Below are 24,935 nucleotides of genomic sequence, written 5' to 3'. Positions count from 1 at the left end.
AATGTTTTGATTGGGAATTTTTTTTCCCAAATATTTTCAATCTGCAATCCAAGGTTGGCTGAATCCTCAGATGCAAAACCCACAGACAAGGAGGGCCACTGTCCCTGTAAAGATTTGAATTTAGGTCCTCGAAGCCCAGTCTCTGACTCCCTAGCCTTGTCCCAAGGGTAAGATCTCTGCCTCCAGGGATCCTGCTTAGATTTCTTTTCTCCCCACCCCCAGGGCTGGGTCTCAGGGTCACATGGACCCATTCTCCCTTCCCCTGGTCCACTGTAAACTCCCAGGTCCCGGCTTTTCCTTTTCCTCCACCTCCAATAGTGCCCAGCACCAGCTGGGTAAACAATAGGTGCTCAGTAAATGCCTGCTGACTGACTGAGCGAGCGTGCCTAGGTCTTGGCCCTCCACTTACTTATAGTGGTTCCCTTCACTTCCTCTTGTTTCTTGAGTTCTAAGTTTCCTCATCAGGATCCTTAGGATGTTTATAAAAAGGATGAAATTAATCTGTAAAACACAAGGCAGAGGTGGGGCTAAGGGTGATCTGCTCTCCCAGCAGGGCCCCCGGCCCTGGCCCCCGGGCAGGGAAGGCGCTGCAGGCCACACCAGGACAGGTCAGCTCGCCACTCCCTCCGCCACCCCCAGACCTTCCGGGGGCTGGGCAGTGTGCTGCTGAAACACACCGTCTGGGCAGGGACGGCTGCCACAGCACCGCCCCCCCGCCCCTGGGATTCAGGAGCTCTGAGGCCTGCTCAGCTGCAGCATGGATTACTCACACTTGGAATGCGTTGGAATCTTGTTAAAAGGCAGACCTGGAGTGGGCCTGAGATTCTGCATTTCTAGCAAGCTCCAGGGAATGAATGCCAAAGCGGGTCCTTGGACTACGCTTTGAGTAGCAAAGGCTTTATAGCAGAGGTTCTCAAAGTTTAAGGTGCAGATTGCTGGGCTCCACCCCCAAGGTTATGGTTTAGTAAATGCAAATTAGATTTGCTTTTTTTTTTTGGCCACACCACATGGCTTGCAGGATCTTAGTTCCGCAACCAAGCCCTCAGCAGTGAAAGCACGGAGTCCTAGCCACTGGACCGCCAGGGAATTCCCAAGATTTGCATTTTTAACAAGCTCCCAGGTGAAGCTGCTGGTTTGGGGACCACACTTTGAGAACCACTGCTTCGGAGACTTACAGAATCTCTGCAGGTCAATCGCCAGCTCCAGGAAGCCTTCTTGTACCTCCTTTTCCTGATTCACTGTAGTTAGGGATGACGCTACTCGTAAGAGCACTTGAAATACTTGAAAGGGCCAAACGCAAGCATGTGTGTGCGTCCACTGATCACCAGTTCAATCCTCACTTTCTAAAGGACAGGAACGCAGTCTATTTCTTTCGGTGTCCCCTTCCCCAACTCCAGTGCCCAGTGCCAGCAACACTAGGAAGCTGCCCGTGCGTCGGCCCCTCTCCTCCCCTCCCCCACCAGCTCTAGATCATTTTGCAGAAGCAGGATCAGTGGAGCTGACTGGCTGGGCCCCCTCATTGTTCAGACAAGTAGCCTGGGGCCTGGGGACGCTGGCCAGAAGACACAGGATTAGCGGCCTGTCTGGGACCCCAGCCCAGCGCCCCTGCTTCAGGACACTTCTCAGCTCGCTGTTTGTGCATCTTGCTCTAAGCCGTGCGTGGTGTAAACTAACAAAGGCTCTTTTATCTTATTTCATTTTTTGCCTTTGCGTTGTATTTAATTTAATAGGGAGAACTTGAAAGCAAGAGGGAAAATCTTAACTATCCCAAGGATGAGTCTTAAATAGTGGAATTCTAGGCCCCGTGACAGGCTGGTAGGGAGAAACTTTGCATCAGTAGTGCCCACCCAACATCCGTCAGTCACTAGAGAGACTACAGTCTAGTGAAAGCAGCCTGGGCCCTGGGGCTCTCGCGGGCTGGGCTGTCCAAGCCCCACAATTACAGCAGGGTAACTGGCTCGGTGTTATGCAGCTACAGCACATCAGCTGGTCAAATAATTTCAAATGACGTGGGAAAGATGACATCTATTGCTAAGTGAAAAAAACAAACTAGGACACAAAACTATATTAAGCATTTTTGAAAAAGTACATGTGCTCAAAGAAAAAAATAGGAAGGAAAAGCACATGATCACAATGTGCATCTAGGCACTAAAAATATGGGTGATTTTATTCCCTTTTTAAAAATACATTTTGTATTTTCCAATTTTTTACATGAATTCCATTATTATTATTTTAGAAATGACAATATATTTTGATTTTTCAGAAAAACAAGTACATTCTTATTAAAACATAGTGATAGAGTCAATATTTTTCCACCACATTATCAACCTAATAAAAAAGGTTCTGACATTATCTAAATGTGACAAGCTGACAAAAAACAACTTTTGGTAAATAATAGCAGATTTCATTATACTGTTTTCAGCATATTGACTGTAGTAGGAAATGAAAGCTTAGTATCTTTCATTATCCCTTAAGCTTCAATTTAGTCAGATTATAAAACACTATGCTAAGGTTAGCAAGTAAAAATGATAATCAAATTATTTGTTACCATAAAATGACTTTGGGTAGCAGTGTCTTAGGGGAGCAAAAATAAAGTCTTGTTTAAAGTACTAGACACTCCCTGTGCTAGCAGTACACCCTGCATTACTACCGTGTCAGACACCCTTTTCCCTGAGTGGTTCCAGATTAATGAACGGCCCTCACACCTGCTAAGAAAAGCAGAAATAGGAAGTCGTTGTACTCTCCTGAGCTACTCAGTGGCCTAACGCGGCTGCTACTCGGCTTTCTCTACAATTTCCAGCTCTCCTATTGCAAGTCGAGATGGTAGGTAGCATCAAATAAAATTCTGTTATTTTTGAAAAAAAAAGAAGGTGGTCACGGATGGCCCCAGGAGGCGAGCCCTTCAGCCATCAGCAGAGGAGGGGGCTGCTGCCCTGTGCTGCCCTCCTGTGAGCCCAGGAGGGGCACGTCCTGTCACCTGGCTCTGCAGCCTTGGCGCTCCTCCGAGCCTGTGCACATTACTTCCGGAGAGGGGCTGCCCCAGTGTGCCCCCCGCCCCACGTGTCTTTCTTGTTCTTATCCAGGCCCACAGGCTCAGCTAAGGGCCTCTGGATTGCAGAGCACAATCACCTGGGAACTTAAAACCAAGACGAGCCCCCAGGCCCCTCCCCAGGACAAGGAGACCCTGCACCTCTGCTATCACCGTTTTTAGAAAGCTCCCAGGTTGAGAGTCCAGCCAGGGTCGAGACCCCTGAGCTCCCCTGTCCACGAGTCCCTCCTGAGTCTCTCCGCTGGGGCCACCCCTCCGGGCCTGTCCCTGTCACAGCACCACAGGGGCCCAAGACCAGTCTGGCACTTGGCTTTCCCCAGGTGCAACCCCCCTCCTGTGATCCCAGCTCAGCGAGCCTGCCCACTTTAACCAGAGAACACCGAGAAAACGATCAAGCGCCAGTGCTCTGCACCAGGGGAGGGGGAATCTCAGGCCAGCCTGAGCCAGATCGGGGAAGGAGCTCTGCTCGCCACACCGCAGCTGCCACCGTGGACCAGGCGAAGGCAAGCTCTCGCCACCTGCCTCACTGCCCTCCCATCCACCGGTCTCTAGGGGCGGAGCTCCCAGACCCTCCTGCCACTGCCCAGCCCCCGGAAGGTCTGGTTTATCCCTCCGCACACCCAGAGGCAGCAATGCTGGCCTTGCCCTGGCCCTCTGCCCTGCAAGCCGGTCCTGTTTTGGTCTCTCCCGCTGGAGCCCAGCTCAGGGGGACGGCCACTTACCAGGACGGAGACGATCACAGGCCCTCGAATGACCCACCAGATGGACGCGTTGGCATTGATGTCCCAGCACCTAGGGAGGGAGAGCCAGGCATCACAAGGAGTGGGGAGCTGGCTGACCAGAAGAGACTAGTTCTCTGACGTCCCCTTTGCGGGAAGGACCCACACTGTGGTCCTGACCCCGGAGGCTGTGTGCTCAGCACCCTGAGAACTGACTGTCCTCTGCGGCCCAGGAGCACTGCCGGGGCCAAGGGAGCATCTGGGAGCAGAAGCGTGCGGACCTGAGATGGAAGATTCTGGGCCCCAAAGCCAGCACGCTCTCAGATGCATCGGGGAGCATGGTGGCCGGGCAGCTGACCTCAGGGAGTGAAGTGTCCGGGTGACTGACGTGTGACCTCGGCCCCGGGGACATCAGGCACAGGGGCACTTGGCAACTGGAGAGCCTGTGCTTGGTCTAAGGCGGCCACAACTCTGTCCAGCTCATTTTTGCCACAAGGGCACATAGGAAATGTTTCCATTTGTTCTAAAGAAGCTGAAAATCCAGACTTTTTTTTAAGGGAATTTATCCAATCAAAAGGATTATTTGGGGGGCTTCCCTGGTGGCACAATGGTTAAGAATCCGCCTGCCAATGCAGGGGACACGGGTTCGAGCCCTGGTCCAGGAAGACCCCACATGCTGCGGAGCAATGAAGCCCGTGCGCCACAACCACTGAGCCTGCGCTCTAGAGCCCACGAGCCACAACTACTGAGCCCACGTGCCACAACTACTGAGCCTGCGAGCCTAGAGCCCGTGCTCTGCAACAAGAGAAGCCACCGCAATGAGAAGCCCACGCACCACGACGAAGAGTAGCCCGTGCTCGCCGCAACTAGAGAAAGCCCGCGTGCAGCAACGAAGACCCAACACAGCCAAAAATAAATAATAAAATAGATACAACATTAAAGAGATAAAAAATGTTTTAAAAAAAAGAAGGACTATTTTGGACTGAATTGGACTGCAAGACGCATGCATGCCTCGTCTGCCCTCGTCCACTCTCCGGCCTGGCTGTGTCATTACACTGACGACACACGGCCTCCCTCCCCCTCGGCCCAGCTGCCGCACCTCCTCTCGGGCGTCTTCCATGCTTTCCTTCCACGAGCCCGCTCCCAGGAACCCCCGGGCTTACCCTGTCCCTGAGCCCAAGTCTTTGGAGAACAAGACTAGAGCTCTTGGTGCCCGTCAGGGCTGTAACGCTGCTCTGCTGCTCTCCTGGGCCTGCGGGACTCACACACCCGTGTCGGAGGAGGGAGCTGCCAGGAGAGGAAGAGCTGGGGTGGCCCTTAGAACAGCTGCCAGTGTTTCACAGCTCTCGTCGGGCACCTGACCCAACCACAGAGCGGCTGGGCCGGCCCACCCCAGGAGGGCTGGGCATTCGGCAGCCTGCGCTGCAGAGAGCTCGCCTGTGGCCCCAGGCCTGAGACACAGGCCCCTCCTAGGTAACAGCTCCAAAGACGGATCCATCCTGCTGGAAGCGCTGGACGAGATAAAATATACCCTCGCTACCTCCCTCCGTCCACCAGCTTACCCGACATCTTCCAGAAAGTGTCTGGTGACAGCCCACGAAGCAACAAAAATGGCTGGGGAACCTGAGGGTTAAAAATAAAGGGGGGGGGGGCAGAAAGGAGAGGACTCAATTTTCAGCACCCTTATGAGAAACAGGACAATCAGTGATTCCAGGCCAGGGCGCAAGCAGGTGCCAAGGTCTGGTTGCCATGGAAACCGCCTTGCCATCCTGTGTAAATCTGCAGCCTCCCGCTGCAAGGGTGCCAAGGAGCCCCTGGGACCGGAGGCAGGGTCAGACAGATCCTGAAGGCCACGGGGGGCAGGGGGCTCCGGGAGCCCGGGCCAGATTCCGGAGGACCGCTGCGGGGGAGAAGGGAGGGGACCAGGGCCCCTGGGCAGGCCCATGGAGCTTGTGGGGGCCACTGGTGGAGCCCTTTTCTCAAACTGGGATATTTGGGGGGGATGCAAGGCCACAGGAGAACATTTAGTTTTATTTGAATATTGGTTTGTAAAAAGCTTGGCCATTCAACTGGTAATGTAAGCTATCAATGTTATGTAAACAAAAATACATTTTGGACTAGAGAATTGTTAAGTACACAGGAAATTTAAAGATAAAATACAAGAACACTTCCTGACTTCTGGCTGAACATGACAAACTGAACTTATACATTTATCTCTGTTTCTCACTGAAACCCCCCCAACATGAGAGTAAAGAAATAAAAAAGCTACAAGCCCATAAGCACAAAGAATGGGCAAGGAGGGTACAGTGCACGAGAGATGTCAGCACACTTAGGAACCTGGGAGCTGGCAGAGGAGCAGTAACTGATGTCCCAGAGCAGACGAAGCTGAAACACAGCGCGGCATGGGGGCTGCTGCTGGGAAGGCGCCCAGGCCCGGTGGTGAGGGCACCCGGGACGCCAGCAGGCAGGAGAGAGGGCGGGGCTGGAAGACAGGAAGCACGGAACCACCCCAGGTGACCAGCACCACCCTCCTACAGCCAAAGAGTTCATCCCCGACAGAAGGGCATTCTCTGGAGAAACAGAGCCAGGGGGAATGGGGCTCTGGCCCAGCAGAGGGTGGGAGGGATGCTCAGCTGGGCACGGGGACCAAGAGATGGTCTACACCTGTGCTGCCACGTGTGGCCACTGAGCCCTTGATACGTGGCTGCTCTCAGATGAGCCGTGCTGCAAGTGCAAGAGAGCAGATTTGGAAGATGTGCAAGAGTAAAAGACTGTAAAATGTGTTATTAATGATTTTTAAAATTATACATCGAAATGTTAATATTTTGGATATACTGGGTTAAACAAAATATACTACTGAAATTAATTTTACTAATTAATGAAACTAATTAGTTTCTTTGTACTGTGTGGCTACTAGAAAATTTTACGTTATATAAAATACAGCTCAGACTCTATTTTTAATGGGCATGTCTGTCATCCGCTGACCGGTAAGAGCCCACCCCCAGGCTGCTCAGTTCTCAGACTTCTAACAGCCGGGATTGCACCCTTGCTCGAGCTCTCCAAACCCCACCCCAGGCAGGAGATGACAGGATTCTTCCCTGGAAGAATTCTTCCCAAACAGCCCCAGACAAAGGGCCTCTAGTACCGATGCTGAGGACCCACGAACACAGCGGCCACTTCCAGCCCCGTCTCCCTTGAGAGACATGTCCCCCCCGCTCCCCTCCACACCCACACAGAGGGCCTTCAGTCAACACCGAAGTGACTCACTCTTAAATATGAATAGTCAAGGTCATCAACATCTGAGGAAAGCTGATTACATAAAAGACAAGGACCAAAACAACCAGAGAAAAGGAACTCAGAGGAAACAGACCATACAGGCTGTACGAGGAACTTGAGCAAAACAATTCCAAGGAATATCATCAGCGAGATTAGAGGGACGATTACTTCTCCAAGACACAAACAGGATGCCGAAAACAGGGAGCATTCAGAGAATAAGGAAGAGGGCTTGGAAATTCAATATATGATGATCAAGATTTTTAAAATTCCATAGATGGGATGGAAGATAAAGACCAGGAACTGCCCAGAAAGCAGAACACAAAGTGTGGAATGAAACGTAAGAGGAAAGAAACGAGAAAATTAGAAGCCAATTCCAGGATGTGCACCATCTGATTAAAAGTTTCAGAAAAAGAGGATTAAAAACCAGAGGGAAGGAAATGATCAAAGGGGCAGTGTAAGAACACTGTCCAAGAAGTGAAGGATGTGAGTTTCCAGATGAAAGGACCACCACATACCAGCAAAAGGATGAAAACAGACTTGCATGAGGGCAATCCCTATGATATGTCAAAACACAGGAGACAGAGAGAAGATTCTACAGATTCTACAGCTTATACAGAGGTGAGTAAAAAGGCTCAGGAAACAGAATGACATGGCATGTCGCATAACACCAGATGCCAAAACAGAAGGCCTTCAAAATTCTGGGGGAAAATAACTGTCAACCTAATTTCTATGCCCAGCAAAACTACAAATAGGGCATGAAAGTTGAACAAAGATATGTTTAGATATGCAATGCAAAAAAATGTAGCTTCCAGATGTCCCTGGTGGTGCAGTGGTTGAGAATCTGCCTGCCAGTGCAGGAGACATGGGTTTGAGCCCTGGTCTGGGAAGATCCCACATGCCGCGGAGCAACTAAGCCCGTGCGCCACAACTACTGAGCCCATGCGCCACAACTACTGAAGCCCACAAGCCTAGAGCCTGTGCTCCACAACAAGAGAAGCCACCGCAAATTAGAAGCCCACACACCGCAGCGAAGAGTAGCCCCCACTCGCCGCAACTAGAGAAAAGCCCGCGTGGAGCAACGAAGACCCAACACAACCAAAAAATGTAGCTTCCATGCACTCTTTGTTAAGACAGACACTGGAGGATGTGCTCCAACACGACTGGACAGTAAACAAAAGAGAGGCAGACAAGAAGTCAAGGAATAGGCTTCGTGGAGGAAAATGAAGGAAATCTCAGCCTGAAGGTTAAGAGAGTTGAGCAAGTCTAGAGAATGACCAGCCCAAATAGAGCAGGAGGGCAGAAGGCTCTTCTAGAAAGAACATGGGTGGGTGTATCACGTTAAATAGCATCCCCCCCCCAAAGGTTCATATCCCTAGAACCTTAGGATGTGACCTTTTCTGGAAATAGGGTCTTTGCAGGTGTTATTAGTTAAGATGAAGTCATACTTATAAGGACCTTAATCCAATATAACTGGCATCGTTTTAAGAAGGCCGTGAGATACACACACAGAGAGGAGACATAGAGGGAATAAGACCATGTAAAGATGGAGGAAGAAATTGGAGTGAGGCTCCTACAAGGCAAAGAAGGCCAAAGACTGCCACCAACCACCAGAAACAAGGGGAGAGGCATACAGCATATTGTCCCTCAGAGCCCTCAGAAGGAATCAGCCCCGCCAAGACCGGACTTTGAACTTCTGGCCTCCAGAACTGGGAGACAATAAATTTCTGTTGTTTTAAGACAAGTGGCAACTTGTTACAGCAGCCCTAGGACACTAATACAGCAGGAATAAACCAAACAAATAGGAACTAATAGACTTCACGTTGTTGCATTTGATGATGGGGAACCAGCACTGGGGGGTTTTCCAGTTCTGTTGAGAATTTGGGAGAATTAATGACAGCAACACAAAATGAGTCAATAAAAAATGACTCCATAAGTTTGGAATTAACACACACACACTACTGTAAATAAAATAGATAACCAAAAAGGACCTACTGTATAGCACAGGGAACTCTACTCAATATTATGTAATAACCTATATGGGAAAAGAATCTGAAAAAGAGTGGATATATGTATATGTATAACTGATCCACTCTGCTGTACACCTGAAACTAACATAACATTGTAAATCAACTATACTCCAAAATAAAATAAAAATTAAATTAAAAAATGACTCCATAAAATATAAAAACTTAAATACTGGAAGTAAAATCAATGTACACCAGTTGGCTCGGTAGTAAACAATATCTACATAGACATGATGATATATACATTGAATATTGTGATTTAGCCCCAAACTGTGAAAGACTCTAACGGGAGGATGGAGGTGGCAGATGAAGAATTTTATACCCTTCCCTTTAATCACAAGGAGTCAACAAATAATGCCTCAGGACTTCCCTGGCGGTACAGTGGTTAAGAATCCACCTTCCAATGCAGGGGACGCGGGTTGGATCCCTAGTCTGGGAACTAAGATCCCACATGCAGAGGGACAACTAAGCCTGTGTGCTCTAGAGCCCGCACGCCGCAACAAAAAGATTCCGCGTGCTGCAGCGAAGATCCTGCGTGCCACAACTAAGGCACGACGCAGCCAAATAAACAAATAAATATTTTTTAAAAAGCGGGCCAAGGATGTGAATAGACAGTAAAAAAAAAAACAGTGCCTCAGATGGACAAATCAAGACACAGTAGAATACTGTTTAGAAACATGAGAGCAGATATCAAGGGGAGCAGCTAAAGAGCTGGAGGGTGTTACATCTGGTGGCAGAAGTGGGAGCCTCTTCAGGACCTGCTTGCTTTTGTTTGTTTTTTCATTTTAGACTTGTAGTTCTATTTAATTCTTTAAACCAAGTACACGTATGGCTTTGATAAAAAAAAATTCTCTGCCTCAATTGCAGGTACTCTGGGCAAACATGGATTCTGAGGGCCACCTGTTTATGATTATTTGTCTTACATCTTTAACAGTGAGTCAGTGGAAAAGTTTGAAAAGCAGATAATGGCTTAAGTCGTGGTTCTCACTGTGGTCCCTGCAACAGCAGTATCGGCATCACCTGGGACCTGGTTAGAAATGCAGAGTCTCAGGCTCCACCGCTGGCCCACTGGACAGAGACTGTGGGGCGGGGCCCAGGCAACCAGGTTGACGTGCCCTCTGCGTGGTTCCAACGCAGCTCCAGCTGGAGCACCACCAGTCTGAGATCCCTCAGTGAATGGGAGTTTGACGCAGCTCCTATAAAAGCCAGAGGTATCACCCTTTCCTGGGCACAGACTGACACCCCAGCCACCTTGAAAAAGTAAAAGCTTTGGATAAGTAATAAAAACTTCAAAAGCTTGTGCCTTCTGACTCAGGGGTCCCAATTCCAGGATTCTCTATTACACATGGAATAAGCTTTGCCCACAGAAGTATTCCTCACTGTGTTATTTATCACAGTGAAAAATGAGAAACAACCTAAACATCCAAAAAATAGGTATTTGGTTACATACATCCACACAGTGGTTAAAAATGTTTACTGAAGATTTGAAAGAATACAGAGCATGCTTCTGTGTTCATGGAAAGAGGCAAGATCCAAAATTCTACATACAGGACGACTGCAACCATGTGGGAAAAACTGGGAGTATAAAAGAAGTCTGGAAGGAAACCCCAGAAAATGTTCAATAGATGGGACTACGGTAATTTCTTTTCCTACTTTAAAAAAAAATTTTTTTTTTTGCAAAGTTTTATGGTGGCCACATACTCATTTCAGCAACCTATCTCTGGGGAGGGGGGTGAGTACAAACTGAGGCAGGGGCCGCTGCTTTTGCAAGACAAGAGCCTCTCGCAGACAGCTTTAGACCTTCCTGAGTCCCTTCATGTCCCCTGGGGGTTGTGCAGGTAGAGAGGCACAGAGAGAAGGAACCCCTGCTGTTTAATGTGCTGCTCTATCCCCAGGGCCTGGCATATAGTAGATGCTCAATAAATATTTGAGGAAGAGGGACTTCCCTGGTAGCCCAGTGGCTAAGGCTCTGCACTCCCAATGCAGGGGGCCCGGGTTCCATCCCTGGTCAGGGAACTAAATCCCACATGCTGCAACTAAAAGATCCCACTTGCTGCAACTAAAGATCCTGTGTGCCGCAACTAAGACCCAGTGCAGCCAGATACATAAACAAATATTAAAAAAATATATTTGAGTAAGAAAAGAAGGCTCTCATTATCTCATTTAAACCTCCTAAAAACCCGTGATGGAGATATTATCACAATGCACTTTTGTCTCCTTGCTAGACTACAAACCCCTGGAGCGATGGAGCCTTTTTTGTTTTTGCTTTTGTAATCTCCGTAAGCCCTTCTGAGCACAAAGAAGTGCTCAAAGAAAGTTCAGCAAATTATGATCCTGACATTATAGATGACAAAACTGTCCATGTTCATACAGGGAAATCCTGGCAGATCTGGGAGTCAAGGCCCAGTGAGTTGGCTAGACACTGGGGGCATCTGGGGCAGAGTCAGCAGCATAGGGCAAGCCCCTTGTCCCAGGCTCCCTGGAACTACTGGCCTATGTGGAAATCCAGATCTGCAGAGCCCTACATCTCCTGCTGACTGAGGGTCATGTGCTAATCAGGCTGCCAGAGTTCAGAAGCAGGAGGGCTCAGTGAACTCCGCTGGTTCAGGCAACTTCCCTGATGGTCTGATGAGGAGACAGAGCCCTTGCACATAAGGGTTTAGACAAGCGGGAAAGACAGTGGAGGGCAGTCCTGGCAGGAGCGCTTCTTAATTAAAGGCACCGAGAGGAAAGTAAATGAAGCTAATGGCTATTACACACGACTATCCCCGTAAGCCTGTGAGTCACTCACAGAAACCTGACTCTGTCTAGAACCCAGTGGGTAACTTACATATGTTTATCAAATGAACAATTGACGGATGGAGGGAGGGAGGGAGGCAGGAAGGGATAGAGGGATGCATGGAGGGATGGACGGAGGGATGGTGGGATGGATAGGTGGATGGATGGATGGAGGGATGGTGGGATGGATAGGTGGATGGATGGATGGAGGGATGGAAGGATGGAGGGAGGGATGGATGGATGGAGGGAGGGATGGATGGATGGATGGATGGATACAGGGATGGATGGAGGGATGGACAGGTGGATGGATGGATGGAGGGATGGAAGGATGGAGGGAGGGATGGATGGATGGATGGATGGATAGAGGGATGGATGGAGGGATGGACAGGTGGATGGACTGACGGAGGGATGGACGGATGGATGGAAGGATTGATAGATGGATGTTTGTTTATGGCAGAATAAGAGTTAAGGGGCTTTGCAAATAGACAGGCCTTGGTTTGAATTCTGGTTCTACCCTTGTCTACAGTGTGAGCTGAGCATGTTATGTCATGTCTCTGAGCCAAGGTTCCTCTAAGAGGCCTCTGGAGGTTGTTGTGATGATTAAATAATGCATGCAAAGTGTTGAGCTCAAAGCCTGGCATACGGTAGGTGCTCAAGAAATCAGAATTATTATCATCTTCATGGACCAGAAAGGAAAGGGGGAAGAGAAGCAGTGGGGCCTGCAGTTAGCTGTCTTACTACCATTTCCCCTCCTTCCTGGAAACTGAATCCGGAATTTCCTTTGGGAAGCTATGTGGTTTGAGTAGCTGAAGCCAATCAGTGTATTCCATTCTCTCAGGCCCCTGTGATTGGTTCAAGGATGTGTATAACACTTCAGCTGGTCCAATCAGAGTGAATCTCAGAGTATTTGCTGGGAGTGCTTGGACACGGCCTCTCTCTTTCATCAGATTTAACAGTGAAGCCAGGAAGAAGCCCAGAGCTGCTGGCAGTTACACTGGGAGCACCTAATGATAACACTGACGTTACAGGCGGCAAAGCAGAAAAACAAAAAGAAACGCTGAGCTGCTGGCTTCAGCCTCACCTGAAGCTGGTAATCCCTGGACTCGTCAGTTATACGAACCAATTAATTCCTTTGATGTTTAAAGCCTATCGAAGGCAGGTTTTCTGATACCTACAGTCAAAAGCACCCTAACTGATACAAAAGGAAGCAGGAATGAGGATGTATGGATGCGACGTCTGGGGAAGACGAGGCAACAGTGTTGGGGGTATCAAACTGTAAAAGGCTTTGGATGCCAGAAATTGGGGCTAGGTTTTAGCTGTTTTTTCCCATGTGACAGACAAACTGAGGCCAGAGAGTTAACCATCAAGCAACTTGTCTAAGATCACACAAGTTCACGAACTTAACTAAGTATAGAGCTGAAACTGGAACCCACACCCTTCTCCTTCTGCCTCAGTGCCCTTTCCCACATAGCATGCAGCCACCGTACCCCTGGAGAAACATACCCCATCCGAGGGCAATAAATCCCTGGAGCCATTTCCTTTCTGAGAAGAAGGAGATGACGAGGAGTGTGTGAAGGTAGAGGCCTTCCACCAGCAGCCAGGAGTAGTTGGCCATGATGCAGTACTGGAAGAAGACCATGACCAGCTTACAGCCCACCTGCAAAGAGAGGCAGCTGAGTCCCAGGCTGGAGACCCTGGGCTTCCCTCCAGGAGAGGTGGGGTGCGGTAGGGGTCAGCAGCCAGGCCAAGGAGCGAGCCTCTGGGGCTCACGGCCATCCCCTCTGGCCTTCCACTATGTGAAGACCAGGCTCATAGAGTTCTCTAGAGTGGAAATCCACAGGCCAGCAGGCTTGGTCAAGATGGCCAAAGGGCTGTTGCAGCAGCAGGAACGGCATTCAAATTCTGGAACCGGCTGCCAAGTGTCAAACGGTCAGACATCGCCCAATTCCCAGTAGCAAATGAGGGCATTTTTCAGATAAGGAAACTGAGGCCTAGAGAGGGAAAGGGATTTCTGAGCAAAAGGTTAATAAAATCCTTTCCAGGTTTAGTTTTCCTGGAAATAGATGAAGAAGGGACAAGCTGACACTGATGAGAGTACACGACCCTGCCTGGTGCACTGCGTCTGGACTGCAGGCCTCTGAATACCCGAGGGGGGTGCCAGGGTTGGCCCTGCCTGATGCTGTGACTCTTTCGGCAGGCCTGTGCCTTGCCGGGATCCCTGGAAGCTACGCCTGTGGGATTGTCGGGCCGAGGCTTCTACGCCAGCACGGCTCCCATTCCCGCACTGTGAGGGCCTCCTCTCCTTTCACCGCGCTGTTCCCTGAAGAGAGGACAGCTCCTGGGATGGCCTGAGGGCTGCTGCCCAGAGCGCAGGTCACGTCCATGTCCACGGGGGGGGAGCGCCCAGGGCCGCCTGTGGCCTCCCAGACACTCCGACTCCAGGCATGGCCTGTGGCTGGCTCGTTAGTCTGCGGGTTAGTAGACCCTGGAAAGGTTCCCTGCTGGGCACTGCTGGACTTCTCCACTGGTCAGTGATGGGGTGGGGCCTGAATCTGTCTTCTGACTCCCAGGAAATCTCCCTGAGACACAGGGGCCCTGCTTGAGGGACCTCTCAGTCTTGAGTCAGAAAACACACACATACACACACGCACACGGAAAACTATAAGCGAGGCAAACCTGACAGATCTGTGAGCAATTACAGATGTGAGTGGTGGGAAGTGGCGGGCAGGCTGACTAAACCAATCTCGATTTCCAGTCCCCTTCTCCCCTGCTGGCTTCTGCTGTGGAGACTATGATGCTAAAATACTCAATCTCCCAGCTTCCTTTGCAGTTAGATGTTGTCACATGACACAGTTCTAGCCCGTGAGACGTAGACATAGTCTTGGGAAGAGGCAAAGCCTCCCAAAGAGAAAAAAAGTTTAACCTTGACTTTCCTGCTTTTTGCCTGGACCATGGATGTGAGGCCTGAGGTTGCAGCAGCCATGTTGCTAACATGCAGTGTAAAGCATGGGATCAAGAATGGCAGAGCAGAAAGGGAAAAGGACTGTGTCCATCATGGCATGGAGCCACTGTGCCACCTCTGGGTCGCCCATCTGTGGACCGCTTCTGTGGGGAACAACCCCCATTTGTTTAAGGCACTGATGTACAGTTTTCTGTTACGTACAGCGAAAGGGATCCTCAACTGGTACACAGTGATACTGCAATGAACGAAGACTCATCTGAGCTTTCAGAAGGAGGACGAGGGTTAGATTTAACAAAACGATCGTTCTACTGCACTTCTGGGTGTGCAGACACACAAGCATATGCTCACCTTTTTCTTTCTACAACCCCAACCCTCTAGCTTTAATCATCTGTCTACATTTGGGACTTGGCAGGAGCAGGGAAAGGAGGGGATTGCTATGCGTCTAATTCCCAGAATGGCTAATCCACTCCGGGACACTGGGAGTTGAACAGCAGCCCCATGGGCTTCTCGACAAACTGCTTTCATATGGGTCCCAGACTGCGCATGTGGGGACATGAGCCTCCCTGAACCTCCCCAGCGCTGGCCCCTTTACTCTAGGCATTAAGTGCAGCCTCAGCAGGGACGGCGGGGGCAGCGGGGGAGCAGGCAGGCCTGGCCACACTGTGGGCCACGCAGGCGTGTTACCCTGTGGGCATCGCAATGGGCGACGTCGTCGTCGGAGAAGAGCACGGCATCCTTGATGAAGTTGGACAGGGCACGCAGGATGAAGGACACAAAGAGATGCATGTGGATGTAGTTGCGGGTGCAGTGGAGCTTCCTGGAGGGAGAGGATGCAGGGCCGGAGGGGTCAGAGCCGGAGGGGCCCAGGGCTCAGCCGCCCACCCTCCCCCCACCCCACGCACCACGGAAACCCAGGCCCTGGACGTGACAACTCTCTAAATCTCCCTGTTTGCAGAACCTGAATGAACCCAGGCCCCCAGGTGCCCAGCCTACTCTGTCTCATGCTGCAATTAAAAAAAAAAAAAAAAAAAAAAAGCTGGGGTTATAAGGGCGAGATCCTATTCTGCCCCGACCACCACCTCCAGCTCCCAGAATTGTCAGAAGGGGGTGGGGAAGGGGGCAAGTGGCACAGAAAGAACACAGGCTGTGGGGAGAAATCAGACCCGGGCTCTGCCACTTTTCAGCTACTCGACCTAGAGCAAGCCCTTCACCACCAGAGCCTAGGTTTCCCCCTTGCTGTAGGGACAGAAGTCTGTTAACTGCTCCCCTCCTTCCGCTTCGGGAACGAGGCTTTCTTATGGGGAGTGCATCCCAGCTCTGGTTGGGGAAGATGCTACCCCTACCCGCATGACAGACCTGACCAATCAGAGCTCCATACCTGGCTGCAGTGATTGGCTCAGGGATGGGCATGTGACCCAAGCCAGCCAATGAGAATTCCCCCAGGACTTTCATTGCAACTAACGGAGAAGGGGGTCTCTTGGCCCTGGTGTCGCTGAGCTGGTAGAATGTACGTCTGCAGCTGCTGGTGGTTGTCTGTGCCAGCCCCGCGTAAAGCCTGCCTGAGGCCAATGCAAGGTGAAGAAATGGCAGGAGACAGACCCAGTTCTGCTGATACCTTTAAGCACCTAGATCCAGGCACACCTAAAGCCAGATGCCCCTGAACTTGTCAGTATGTGCATCAGGTCACCTTTGTTTTTCTTAAGGTGTTTTAAGGTGGATTTCTGTTTCTTGCAACCAAGAGTCTGGCTAATATACCTGTAAAATGGGGATGATACCTATCTCACAGCATTGTGTGAAAATTAGAAATGATACATGTAAAGCAACTGGTGCAGTAAGTTCTAGTGATGTTCAGTAAATGTCAAATGAATAAAGGAATGAACGAGGTCACAGAAACTTCAAAGTTTTGCCACAGGTAAGCTTTAGATCAACAGGGGACAAAGTGGCCCACCCAGACCTTCCTCTCTCTGGTCAGAGCAATTAAAAGAGACCCGAAGTCTGTGCCGGGGAAGGCTGGGAGGATGGAGAGCTGGCAGCGGGCTCTTACCGAAAGGCACAGAGGACGCTGAGGGCAACCAGCAGCATCACCAGGGAGGAGCTGTAGCCCACGGTGTACATGACCTTCAGCTTCAGGAGGTACTCGTACTGCAGAGAGAGAGGACTGTGTCAGCCCCGCCCGCCCACCTGGCTGCACCTGCCCTTTTCTGCCACAGAGTGTACCTGCTCCAGGCTGCTGAAACCCCTTCAACTCTGACCGCTATCCTGTTCACACCCCAAGGACACACATTCATAGACTCACAACATTTTGGCTTGGGAAAAGACCTTGGGGATCATCTGATACCAGTTCAAACTTCTATCCCATACACAGGGCCCCTGACCATCACCCTGAATTCAAGCCTTTGCTTGAATACCTCCAGGGATGAGGAGCTCACTGCTTTTTGAAGAAGTCACTGGGTATACAACAGTGCAAAGTATTAGATAATTTTTTCTCAAGTGAACCTAAAATCTATTACCTTTAAATTGTACCTATTGGTCCCTTTTCTACTTCTGGAGTCACTGAAAATAAATTGAATTTGTCTTGCACCTAGAGCCCACTATTATTTTAAAAATAAAATTTTCACTGTAGAATAGCTTTAGACTTATAGAAGAGTGACAAAGATTCTACAGAGAGGCCTGTCCTTTCTGAATACAATTCTTCTGCCCATCTGCCCCCCACTTATCGTCTGGGCATTAAATATTCCCTGTGTCTTTAATTTCTTTCCATAACCCTTCACCATGTTTCTCAACTAATATGCTCCAGTTTGTGAATGTCCTTCTTAAACAAGACACCCAGAACCAGATAGCTGAAAAGCTCCAGATGCATTCTCTGACCAGGAAGAAACAGAGTGGGACCATCACTTCCCCTGATCTATACACTGCACCTTATTAATGCAGCCGAGCAGTCATTTACTTGTTCAGCAGCCAGCTCACACTATTGGCTCATCTTTGATTCAAGAAGATCTCAATGGAATGGAATAATGTGACATATAGAAATAAATGTGAAGACCTGTATTTTTAAGGTTCAAAAAAAAAAACAAATTGTACAACAGTCTTACAAAGAATCAAGGAAATAAAAAGTAAAGCAATAATGCCATACCATTTTTTTTTTTTTTACCAACCAAATTAACAAATATTTAAAAGTACTAATATTCTATGTAGGTGAGGGTATAGTAGGAGTGAAAATTGGTTCAGTCTCTCTGGAAAGTAGCATGTATCAAGAACCTCTGAAACACGCATTCCTTCTGACCACCCCTCTACCTCTAGGAATTAATTCTAAGAATTATCAGAAATATAAAAGCATATTTATATATAAAGATGTTCATTACAGAACCATTTTTGATGAAAAACACACAAATGTCCAACAACAGAAGAATAGTTAACTAAATTCTTTTAAATCCAAAGGTTAGACTGCATTAAAAAATGGTGCTTACCAAGAGTTTTAAAAGATGTCAGGACATAATGTAATGTTAACTGAAAAGGCAGAATACAAATTTTACATGTACAGTGTGATTTCTGCTTTATGTAAAAAAAGTGTTAAGTTGAATTGTATGAAACTGCCCTTTTCTGTACATCGAAAAAGACCGCATATTGGCCATCTCATGTGGTTCAATCTCATACACACACAGAAACAAGACTGTGAGGAGGTGTGTTAGACATTATTAGTGGTTAACTTTGGAGTATAAACTTGTGGATAGAGTCGTTATTTTCATTTGTATTTTTTTCTGTACTTTTCATTTTTCTTCAGTGGGTAAGTACTATCTTATAACCAGAAGAAAAGGGTAATAAAAAACAAAGAACCACAGGCACAAGAATACTATTGGGGAAACCTGACAGCTGTTCATATGAAAATGACCTTGAGGTTTGAGTGGCCCAAGCTCCATGGCATTAAAGAAGTGTATGCAGAGAGAACATGCACAGGCTTCAGAGCCAAGAGACAAGGGTTCCCAACCCAGGACTGCTACTACTCACCAGCTGTGTGACCCTGGGCAAATTACTTAACTTCTCTGAGCCTCAGATTCCTCATCTGCAAAATGGGGATAATATCTACCGTGCAGGCTTTTTGGAAGAACAAATAGGGTATCAGGTAGAGTACCTAGACAATGCCTGGCACTTGGAAGACACGCAGCACATGTTGATTCTTCCCCATCTCCACCCTCTACCCCCCCAACCACCGTTCAGTCTGAGGCAGCAGTCTGACAGTGCCGGTGTGAGGTATGGGTATGGGGTAGCTGCCAGGACAATTAGGTCTCTTCTCAGTTACATTGATGCAGTGCTGTGCAGCAGGCCACGCTGGAACGTCTGGAGTGTTTGGTCCAGCTCTGGGTATGTTACTTTAAGAGGAGCATTAGTAGAGTGGAGCACCTCGGGGGGAAGGTGACTGTCATCTGAACTGGCTACACTGCACCCTACAGGAAACAGACAAGCTTAGGGAAGCCGAGTACTAAACGCCTGAGACCTCATTGTGAGCCCCAGGGGTAGGGGAGTAACCACAAAGCCCACTGGACTCAGACGGACCGAAAGTTTCCTGGCAGCAGAGGGAACCTTTGACGGCTGGCTGCCATGTGACCCTGCGCTTCGGCACTGAGGCGACTGCGACTCCAGAAGCCAGAAGCCGCCTCTCAGCAACAAGCGGGGAGCCACAGCGGCAGAGGTTGCACTGGATGAATGGTTCCTAGACTTGGGGACGTCAAAGAGCAGCGAAATGTCAAAAAGTCGGAGGACCAACGTGTCAGCCTAGGATCTCGTCACGTGTGGGACGTGCCCCACAGCTGAGGGCGTCGGCCTCACCCCGGGGACGCCTGGGTCTGCAGCCCCGGGTCAGGAGCACATCGGGTTAGCCTGTGGCAGCGTGAGGAGGCGTGGGGTGACAAGCGTGCAGGGTCCGGACTGAGCATCCCATGCTGTCCTGTGGCTGGGTTATTGTCTGCCGGGTCACCCTCAGGACGCCCTGGCCAGCTCTGCCTTTGTCTGTAAGATCTGACCCCAAAAGAGCCCTGTTCCCAGGAAGCCAGATGTGACCTCTGCCCCAGGCCTCAACCTCTGCAGCTGTGTACCCCCTGCCCCCCAGAGGGCTGCTGCCTGTCCTGGATCAAGCTGCCCATCTCTCTGCTGTGTGTCTCGACTGGGCCCCCTCCTTCTCTATCCTCTGCATCAGGAGACAGCAGACGTTTTCCATAAAGGGACAGACAGGAAACATTTTAGGCTTTGGGTACTATTCGGTCTCTTTTGCAACTATTCAACTCTGCCCTTACAGTGCCAATGGGTGTGGCTCTGTGTCAATAAATCTTTACTTGCGAAAGCAAATGGTGGGCTGGATTTGGCCCAAGGGCCCTAGTTTGCTAACCTCTGCTCTCGGTAAGCAAACTCCATTTTTTTTACCCAAGTGGCAGCTTTGCCTGGTCTTTCTGCTAATCTGTCCACTGTTGGCAATTGGTGTGGGCCAAGTCAGGAAGTTGCAAAAAGACAACCAACAAATACATACTTTCACCATCATTTGATTAAAAGAGAAAAAGACATTTCAACACTAAGAAAGGATGATTCAATTCTCAGAATAAAAGAAAAAGTTTGTGGGAATTCCCTGGCAGTCCAGTGGTTAGGACTCCACGCTTTCACTGCCAAGGGCCTGGGTTCAATCCCTGGTCAGGGATCTAAGATCCCACAAGCCTTGGATTTCCCTGGTGGCGCAGTGGTTAAGAACCCGCCTGCCAATGCAGGGGACATGGGTTCGAGCCCTGGTCCGGGAAGATCCCACATGCCGTGGAGCAGCTAAGCCCGTGCACCACAACTACTGAAGCCAGAGCGCCTAGGGCCCGTGCTCTGCAACAAGAGAAGCCACCGCAATGAGAAGACCGCTCACTGCAATGAAGAGTAGCTCCCGCTCGCTGCAACTAGAGAAAGCCCACGTGCAGCAACAAAGACCCAACACAGCCAAAAATAAAATAAAAATTAAAAAAAAAAGACAAAGTCTGCGCTTGTCTGTGGACTGGCATTTAAGGACCCGTGAATCACAGTGAATCTCATGGTCTGGAAACCCTTCCACCAGTCTTAGGGATTCGATTTTATTTTTTTATGTGAGCTGACGCCACGGTAGGTCTTCTTTTTACTATTTTAGACAACTGATTTTCTAAGTCCAGAACTTTGCATTTATCTTTGTTTTAATTTATTTAATTAATTTATTTTTGGCCGTGTTGGGTCTTCGTTGCTGCACGCTGGTTTTCTCTGGTTGTGGTGAGCGGGGGCTACTCTTGGTTGCGGTGCGTGGGCTTCTCACTGCGGTGGCTTCTCTTGTTGCGGAGCACGGGCTCTAGGTGCACGGGCTTCAGTAGTTGTGGCATGCGGGCTCCACAGTTGTGGCTCGCGGCCTCTAGAGCGCAGGCTCAGTAGTTGTGGCGAAGGGCTTCGCTGCTCCGCGGCACGTGGGATCTTCCCAGAGCAGGGCTCGAACCCGTGTCCCCTGCATTGGCAGGTGGATTCTTAACCACTGCGCCACCAGGGAAGCCCGCATTTATCTTTGTTAAATCTCTGCTCCTTCCTCTGGCATTTTACAGTTCCAACCCGGCCGTGAATAACACGGTTAAGGCCCTGGGCTCCGTGCTTGCCCAGCTGGTTAGTCTAAGCCAACAGTCCTTATATGTGGTTTTCACAGACATAACTCACAAAACCAAAAGCTCTTTAGGGCCCTCAGTAACTCCCAAGGGTGTAAAAGGATCCCGAGGCCAGAAAGTTTGAGAACTGCTGGTCCAAGCCAAGCACGTGTCCCAACCCTCTGCCAGGGATGGTCTGGAGGTGGACAGGCTCAAGTCACGTTGGGCCAGTGAGACGTGGGGACAGGCTTGCTGGCGGCTTGCGTAAGAAACTTTCTTGCTGTTAGCAAGAAAAGTAAGGCCGCCCCTCCTGCTGGACGGGCAGGCCTGGGGAGTCTGCGCTACAGTCACCCACGGCAGGCACCTGACAACAGGAAGCGAGCCAGCCTTGGGATCACCCACCAGGCTAGCCGGAGGAGAGACAGAAAGAAGCTGGTCCTGGGTGGCTTTGGGGTACTGCTCACGAAAGGGTCCTGAGGCCCGTTCTCCGCATCCCTAGCTACGTGAGCCACGTTAGCTTACGAAGCCAGTTGGAAATTTCTGTCACTTTCGAACCTCCGTCCTGCCACCCACTATACAAATGATCCCTCTTAATCTTATGGACTTTACAAACGTGATACACATAAGCCTCCTGTCTTCATATAGGTCAGTGACAGAAATGGTAATCTACAGAGGTCAGAGCCCATCCACTGGCCCTCCAAGACCACAGGTATCCTTACTAAATTACTCCCATCGGATCTGAAGACCTCATGTGTCTTCCCTAACTGGATGATAAGACCTGGGAGAGAAGAAACTCCATCCTCCACGTCAGGCCCCACTCCATCTCCTTCGGGAAGGGCTCTGAACCAGACGGCCCCTTCAGGGAGCCCACCGCACCAGCGTCCTGTCTCAAACCAGGCCTGCCCACCGCCGGGCTCTCCTGCCTCTGGAGCCCGAGGCTCCTCTGAGAAGGGACATTTGTGAGCAGGCACTGCGGCCAGGCACCCTTGCCTGCACTTCCACAGGTTCACGAGCCTGTGAGGTCAGGACTATTACTAACCCCATTTCCCTGATGAAGAAACCGAGGCACAGAGAAGTTACATCCTGCCCAACCCCCAAGGTCACAGGCAGGTTCAGACTCACCACCGGACCCCAAGCATTTAGCCCCAGTCTCTGCTCTTCGGGTTTCACGCCTGCCCGACCCCAGCGTCCCGATGGTACGTGGCGGTTCTCACTGTGCCATGCTCCTCAGGACCACCACCTCTGGGCTGGTGGACCAGGGAGGGGAAGCGGGCCCATCCAGCCCAGGGGAGCGAGGAGGGTGTGGGGCTGAGAGGGGCAGCCCGGGGTCCCCAACCTCGCCCTGAGCCAGCCTCACTCTCTCCTCCCCCAGCCACCTCTGCCCCGCAGGGAGGTGTTGGCAGGCTTACCCTCTTCTCGTTGGAGGAGTCGTTCACGTGGACCCCACAGGCCAGGTCGGGCCTGGGGAAGGTCTCTGACCAGCCACCCGGCGTGCAGTTCCGAAATATGGAACCTGTGGGGGCCAAGCAGCCTGCGGTGAGCAGTGGGGACCGGACCCAAGGCCGGCTCTCCAGGGGCCCTCGCCGCGTCTCAGGGGCAGCTGGAGCTTCCTTCTGTCACCCTGTCCCTTTCTCTGAACCACACAGGCAGCTGCAATTGGCCCAGCTGGCCCTGGAAACCTTAGTAAGAGTCAGTCAGGAAAAGTAGTGGGAAAGGTGCGCAGGTAGATGGCCTAGAGCGGATGCGCGAGCGTGGGACAGACCCGCGGCTCCCGGATACGTCGACCTGCAAAGCTGGCCGGCCCTGCCCCGATACCCCTCTGGCCCCCGCCCCACGCCCACTGTGCCAGGCACCGAGCTCCACAGTGAGGGAGACGACTGACACATGCCCCAGGCGCAGGCCCAGCAGAACTGCCAGCGTCACTACTCGATTCCCTGGGGGCCCCCGGAGAACCTTCAAGCTGGGAGGCACTGCAGTGTCTCCTATGAGGAGAGAGGCTGGATGCAGTGCTTAAGAAAGGCAGGTTACACGCCTTGGATCAAACACTGTTGACCTCACACTAACGGCTGTGTACTTACTCAGTTATAAAATTTCGTGCTCTATTGTAACAATACACGGTCACTGCTACGTGCTACACGGTCACTGCTACGTGCTGGGCGCTGTTCTAAGCGTGTGATGGGTATTAACTCACTTCATCCTAACAAGACTAGGAGGCCAGCACTGTTACTTTTACAGTAAAATGTACTGTAACATGGAAACACTACACCCATTTTACAGCTGGGGAAACTGAGGCACACCGTGGTTAAATAACTTGCTCAAGGTCACACCACAGTAAATGGGGGACCTGGGATTTGAACCCCGGGGCTCAGGCCTATACTCTTAGCCGCAGGCTTTGTTCTAATGCCCTTTCTCACTCCTGGTCTTCCTGCTCCCAGGCCCTGCAGCCATCTAATGGGTGGGGCCCCCGGAGAATCTGCCTGGCTGCTGAGGACCCAGCCCCGCCCACAGTGAACCCTGCTCAGGCCCCGGGTCCTACCCCTGCCCTAAGAGGCTCTATTTCACACCCAACCTCGCACCCCGCTCCGCAGCGTCTGCCAAGCAGCAGCGCCAGCCCTCCAGGCAGCCGCCCCTGAGGAGGGAATGATCAGCCCTGTAACCAGACACCAGGCCACACCTCTGCGTTTCTCCGCGTTACAAATCGCGAGGTAGCCGCAGCCCTCCCTCCCTGTCCCGGGGCTCACCGCCCCAGCCCTCCAGCACACGGCTGCAGCCTGCGCCCCACACGGAGGTGACAACGGCCCCCCTGCCCCCCTGGCAGATGACAGTTCCCGAAGGCTCCCCAGGGCCCGCCCAGAGCGCTTGCTCATCAAACATTTGCAGGCTGGCTGGCTGGCTAGAAAAGCAGATGGGGGGCGGTGAAAAGCCTGCTCCACGCATTTCTACAAGAGGAGAGGGAAGAGGCCGCCCACGAGGAGCTCTTAGAACAGGAGCCCGAAGACTGGGGTAGAGGAGCTGCCAGCCAAGAAGGAAGTCTGGGAAAGCTGGGGGAGCTGCCCTGCTTGCACCGACCGGCCCAGCTGCATCCTCCTCTCCGGGCTGCCGAGGAGGGCCGAGTTCCGGTCCCCGGGTCTGGCTGCTGTGGAGGCTGCGGGGGTGCAGGGAGCTGACCCTGTACACAGGAGCCCTGCTGCTCCTTTCGCTCTAACCAGTATCCTGTCCAGGGCCCCCAGCCACCCCAGCTGGGCCTGGTGTGTTCCTCTCTGACAGGCCCCAGGGTCTGGGCCACTGGCTCTCAGGGTTCCACTGAGCTGGAGAAACATGGCGGGCATCTCTAGGACCAGCCACTAGTCTAACGTACTGATTCTGATCTCATCGTCACAGCGCCCCACTGAGGGAGGTGCTGCTGACCTATCTCACAGACGAGAAAACCAAGGCCCAGAACTGGGCAACAGTGCGCAGCCAGGATGTGGCCCATCACTGTACGGCCCTCCTGCCTGGCCCTCTCCC

The 24,935-nt window shown here is 51.0% G+C and overlaps 1 protein-coding gene across 3 annotated transcripts in view; it reads right to left on the bottom strand.

The window, feature by feature from the left end:
- SCTR (secretin receptor) overlaps window positions 1–24,935 on the bottom strand; it is a 64,585-nt gene that overhangs the window by 7,760 nt on the left and 31,890 nt on the right. For 2 of the 3 annotated variants that reach the window (XM_082397644.1, XM_082397643.1), the window contains exons 4-10: window positions 22,838–22,941; window positions 16,853–16,950; window positions 15,493–15,625; window positions 13,350–13,503; window positions 5,331–5,391; window positions 3,772–3,841; window positions 410–501 (exon numbers count right to left, since the gene is read on the bottom strand). In XM_082397644.1, coding sequence (XP_082253770.1) covers window positions 410–501; window positions 3,772–3,841; window positions 5,331–5,391; window positions 13,350–13,503; window positions 15,493–15,625; window positions 16,853–16,950; window positions 22,838–22,941 — 712 coding nt within the window. The remainder of the gene's footprint in view (window positions 1–409; window positions 502–3,771; window positions 3,842–5,330; window positions 5,392–13,349; window positions 13,504–15,492; window positions 15,626–16,852; window positions 16,951–22,837; window positions 22,942–24,935) is intronic. The other variant, XM_082397645.1, reaches the window with a different exon arrangement.

This window comes from Balaenoptera borealis (assembly GCF_965194805.1).
Source record: "Balaenoptera borealis genome assembly, chromosome: 6".
NCBI lineage: Eukaryota > Metazoa > Chordata > Mammalia > Artiodactyla > Balaenopteridae > Balaenoptera > Balaenoptera borealis.
This window is presented reverse-complemented; position numbering and strand designations above follow the sequence as displayed.